The sequence below is a fragment of the Austrofundulus limnaeus genome, unplaced genomic scaffold (genome assembly GCF_001266775.1).
Source record: "Austrofundulus limnaeus strain Quisiro unplaced genomic scaffold, Austrofundulus_limnaeus-1.0 Scaffold332, whole genome shotgun sequence".
Lineage (NCBI taxonomy): Eukaryota > Metazoa > Chordata > Actinopteri > Cyprinodontiformes > Rivulidae > Austrofundulus > Austrofundulus limnaeus.
Genome location: NW_013952734.1, coordinates 249,195 through 254,448, shown reverse-complemented (window position 1 = coordinate 254,448; position 5,254 = coordinate 249,195). Strand labels below are relative to the sequence as shown.

Sequence of the window (5,254 nt, the reverse complement as noted above, 5' to 3'; positions counted from 1 at the left end):
AACAGCATGTCATAAAAACCTAGGTCATTAAAGTATGTTATGAATTACTTGCTTAAACATAAAAGTATTAGTTCCATTACAGTGCCAAAGCTTAAACTTCCTGCCCAGTGTCTTCAGATGTTGCCTTCCTCCTGCAGCACAACACCCCAACAACATGATGCTTCCACCCCCGTACTACATAGTTAGGTTGGTTTTCTTACTGTTTCAAGCTGATCCCTTTTCCTCCAAATGATGGTCATTATAGCCAAACGGTTCAGTTTCATCTGACTACTGAACATGTCTCCAAAATAGGGTCTTTGTCCTTGTGTGCAATTTTCAAAAGGATCTGGATTTTTGTGTTGTTGATTTAGGAGTAATGTATTTTTTCAGCCCATGTTGGTACAGGGATTGTTTCACTGTAGATAATGCCACTCAGACCAGCTTCAGGCAGCATCTTCACCAGGTCTTTAGTTTTGTTTTGGGATTAACACTCCATCCATCCATCCATCCATCCATCAATCCATCCATCCATCCATCCATCCATCCATCCATCCATCCATCCATTATATTCCGCTTTATCCGAAGTCAGTTCGCTGGGGCAGCAGCTTGAGCAGGGAAGCCCAGAACTCTCTTTCACCAGCCACCTCTTCCAGCTCTTCTGGGAGGACTTCAAGGCGTTCCCAGGCCAGCTGAGAGATATAGTCTCTCCAGCATGTCCTGGATCTTCCTCTGGGTCTCCTCCCAGTTGGACATTGCCTGAAGCACCTTACCAGATGCCCAAACCACCTCAACTGGCTCCCGTTGATGTGAAGGAACAGCGGCTTTACTCTGAGTCTCTCCTGGATAACTGAACTTTTTACCCTATCTCTAAGGGAGAGTCCAGCTACCCTGCGGAGAAAACTCATTTTGACTGCTTGTATCTGTGATCTTGTTCTTTCAGTCACCACCCAAAGTTTGTGACAATAGGTGAGGGTAGGAGCGTAGACTGAATGGTAAACAGAGAGCTTTGCCTTACAGCTTCACACTCAGCTGCGAACCGCTCTAGTGAGAGCTGAAGACCCTGGTGCGATGACGCCAATAGAACCACATCATCTGCAAACAGCAGAGATGAAATCCTGAGGCCCTTGAACCGGACTCCCTCTGCCCCTTGGCTGCACCAAGAAATTCTGTCCATGTAAGTTATGAAAAGAATCAGTGACAACGGGCAGCCCTGGCAGAGTCCAACTCCCACTCTGAAGGGATCCAACTTACTACCGGCAATGCGAACCAAACTCTGGCACCACTTGTATAGAGACTGAACGAATGGCCCGTACCAACAGACCCACAATACCATACTCGCGTAGCACCCCCCACAGTGTACCTCAACGAACACGGTCGAATGCCTTCTCCAAGTCACAAAACATATGTAAACTGGATTAGCAAACTCCCATGACCCCTCAAGGACCCTAGCGAGAGTAAAGATTTGGTCCAGTCTTTCACGGCCAGGACAGAACCCGCATTGTTCCTCCAGAATCTGAAGTTCGACTATCGATCAGACTCTCTTCTCCAGTACYCCTGAAAAGTCCTTACCAGGGAGACCAAGGAGAGTGATGCTTCTGTAATTGGAGCACACCCTCCGATCCTCCTTTTTAAAGAGAGGAACCACCACCCCAGTCTGCCAATCCAGTGGCACTGCCCCCGATGTCCACATGATGTTGCAAAGGTGTGTCAACCAGGACAGCCCTACAACGTCCAATGCCTTGAGGAAATCAGGGCGGACCTCATCAACCCCTGGAGCCCTGCCACCGTGGAGCTTTTTAACTACCTCAGCAGCCTCAGCTCCAGTTATGGACAGACCAGCTTTTGCCTCAGCAACGGCCAGGGCTGCGGTCTACTTGGTCTGCCAATACACCTTTAATTTTCCATGATCCCAAAGAGGTGTGTTAGAGGTGTGCCTCCATTTAGTTTAAATTTAGCCAACAAACCTATCAAAAACTTTCAAAGCCATGACATCAGTGTCATCTAGCCTTCCCCAAATTGTTTAGTTATAATTTATGTAAACTTGTGACTTGGAAAAATGCAATATAAATTGTCTACAACAAATAAAAAAAATCTCTTATTTATAAATTAAACACAATGATAATTTGGGGAATCCTACCTGACCTAAAACAGAAAAGGTTTTGTCTGAATTACTGTAAATGAGGAAAAAGGGTTCTGTGCCTTTTTATAGAGGACAGAAACTGGTTTTCACTGTATTTGATCATATTAATGACAAATGCTCCCTTTGACAGGGTTCACAGTCTGGTCTGCATGCAACATCGCCGCTTCTTCCATTTCCTGTTTGGGCAAGTTGTAGCAAACTTAGTAATTCTGTTAATAAAATCTCTTCTCTGGAATATTGGACTTGCTTTATATATAATGGCACACAAGAATGAATATTTGTTATCATAAAATATGCCAACTTGTGTGTCTTTTTCATTTTTAAAACATTCATACTCAGTCTGGTTCTGGAACAACAAACAATGATCAATTAGGCACAAATAAAGAAAAATAAAAATTTAGCATATTTCAGTATAAAGTTCTCCAAGTCTAGTCTAAAGGTTTTCAATCAGAAACTGCAGAACAGAAATACTGATGGATTAAACCCTTAAACTCAAAGGTTTGATGTGGTAAATGAACCAAAATTTAAAATTATAATGACTGTGTCCATCTTCATAGACAAAAAATTGAAAAATCCAATGATCACACAGTCCCCTCCAGAAATATTGGAACAGCAAGTCAAATTCCCTTGTTTTTTGATGGACACTGAAGACATCTGGGTTTAAGATCAAAGGATGAGCATGAGACAAGAGTTCCAAATGTCAACTTATATTTTCTTGTATTTACAAGTAGATGTGTTAAACAACTCAGAAACACCCTTTGTCTGAACCCACCCATTCTTCAGGTGAGAAAACTATTGGAACATGTGACTGACTGAYAGGTGTTTCTTATTGACAAGGCGTTACTTTTAAGATTGATTGTTCAAACATCAAATAGCTCTGCATGACTAGYCTACTTTTTGGCCTGGGTTTAAACTTATAAAGTAAGTATTTCTTGTTAAARAGATAAACCGACATAAAGACCAGGGAGCTGCCTGATCATACGGATGAAAAGCAAACCATTTTGAAGCTGAGAAAAGAAGGAAAATCAATCAGAACCATTGGACAACCATTGGGCATAGCAAACACAACAATTTGGAATGTCTTGAATAAGAAAGAAACAACTGGTGTACTGAGCAATAGACATCCAACATGTCGGCCAAGAAAAACAACAGTAGTTGATGACAGAAATATTGTGAGAGCTGTGAAGAAAAAAAAAACAAAACATCAGGAAATGACATCACCAATGACCTCCACAGTGCAGGGGTGAAGGTATCACAAATCACTGTTGGAAAAAGACTCAGAGAGCAGAAACATAGAAGCCATATCCAAAGATGCAAACCACTCATAAGTAATAAGAATCGGAAGGCCAGATTGAAATTTGCAAAGAAGCACAGAGATGAGTCTCAAAAGTTCTGAAAGACAATCTTGTGGACTGATGAGACCAAGATTAAKCTTTACTAAAGTGATGGAAAGGCCAAGGTGTTGAGAAAGAAAGGATCTGGTGATGATACGAAGCGCACAAGCTCATCTGTGAAGCATGGTGCAGGTGTAACTGATAATGATATCAGCAGAATGAATTTTGAAATGTACAGAAACATTTTGTCTGCCAATTTACTGAGAAATGCACCCAAACTCATGCAGCAGGACAATGAAACCCGTACATGTAAATACCAGAAAATGAAAGCTGATATTCGGAACTCTTGTCTCATGCTCATCTTTTGATCTTAAACCCAAATGTCTTCAGTGTCTAACAAAAACAAGGGAATTTGATTTATTGTTCCAATGCTTAGAGGGAACTGTATGAGGAATTGTTAAAAATGTTAAACCCTTCTTTTAGAAAATGCCAAATAAAAGAGGTTTGGAAAAACTGTTAATTCATAAACACAATTTTTACACAAGAAACTAAAAACCAACCATTACCACCGCATTTTAGTTTTGGAGACACTGTAAAACATCAAGAAATGGATGTTTATCGGGCCATATGTTGCTTAGAATGAAATAAAAAAACTTGAGTTAATCTGAACAATATAACATTTCTATCAAAGTAAACTGTAGCAGACTTTTTATGTCTTCTCTTTGYTCTAACACTCATTCTGTTTGTTCTGCATTATTTCACATCCTTCAACATAAGTTTCATAACTAAGACTTCCTGTTAAACCAAATCACTTGCTGAAATTTTAAAAGCTGTTCAGTCTTTTGAGCCATCTCCTTCCGACAGATTGTTCAGGGTTAAATTAGATGTTTTGATGCATTTCTTCAAGAGTCCTTCACCTTGAAGCACATTTTATTTCAGCTGCAGTTGCTGGTGGTAGTTTGTTGTGCGGTGGAGTGCTGTGATGCAGAGACTACATGTGCTGTAAGGCCTCTTGGGCTTGTTCTGTGTACGCCTCATCTTTTGGTGTCCAGGGGTTGAAGCTGGAGTCGAACTGCACGCCTCGCTGCAARCTGCGCTGTTTGTCACGAGAGAAGAAACTAAACCTGGAGAGAAAGAACGGGACAGATGACACAGGTTCACATGGTGACATCAGGAAAATAAAGGTTGGACTAAATATCAGCAACAAGTAAAGCAGTGGAGTTAAGGCATATATTACAGCAGCAACACATCAGAACCGCACTGTTTAAGGCCAATAATGATAAATTGGAGTGTAAACAAATCCTGAGGTTTAAAATGATTCTTAAAGATAAACAAACATCAGTGCCTGTTGTGGTTGTTTATTTTGGTCACAAGTCTAGTTGAAACTTGAATTGTCATAGTTTTTATTTGTGTTAACAATAAAAGTAAAGAGAAAAAAAGGCCAAATTCTAAGAAAGATGACTGTTGTTAAACAGACAAACTGAAATAAACAAAATGTATGATTTATCTTGACTGAAAGTTAAAAAAAGACAAACTGTTTTCTCATTTTTAATTTGATGCCAACAACTAGTTTGAAAAAAATCTACACCGGACCACAACAACAAGTATTCTTGTTCTAGTCGTCTATGCAGAACACCCTTGGATCTCATAAGGCAACAAACAGTGCGGTGCGAAAGTTTGGGCAGCCTTGTTAATTTACCTGATTTATCTTTATAAATCATTGATTGTTTGGATAAAAAAAATCAGTAAAATATATCATATAGGGCAGTGTTTCCCAAAGTTGGGGTCGAGACCCAAAGTG

At 40.3% G+C, this 5,254-nt stretch overlaps 1 protein-coding gene across 1 annotated transcript in view; it reads right to left on the bottom strand.

Annotated features, from left to right (window-relative positions):
- Positions 1–2,349: 2,349 nt before the first annotated feature.
- rilpl1 (Rab interacting lysosomal protein-like 1) overlaps positions 2,350–5,254 on the bottom strand; it is a 64,004-nt gene continuing 61,099 nt past the window's right edge. The window contains exon 7 of the mRNA XM_014022486.1: positions 2,350–4,577. Within this exon, the coding sequence (XP_013877940.1) occupies positions 4,445–4,577 (133 nt within the window). The 3' untranslated portion in view covers positions 2,350–4,444. The remainder of the gene's footprint in view (positions 4,578–5,254) is intronic.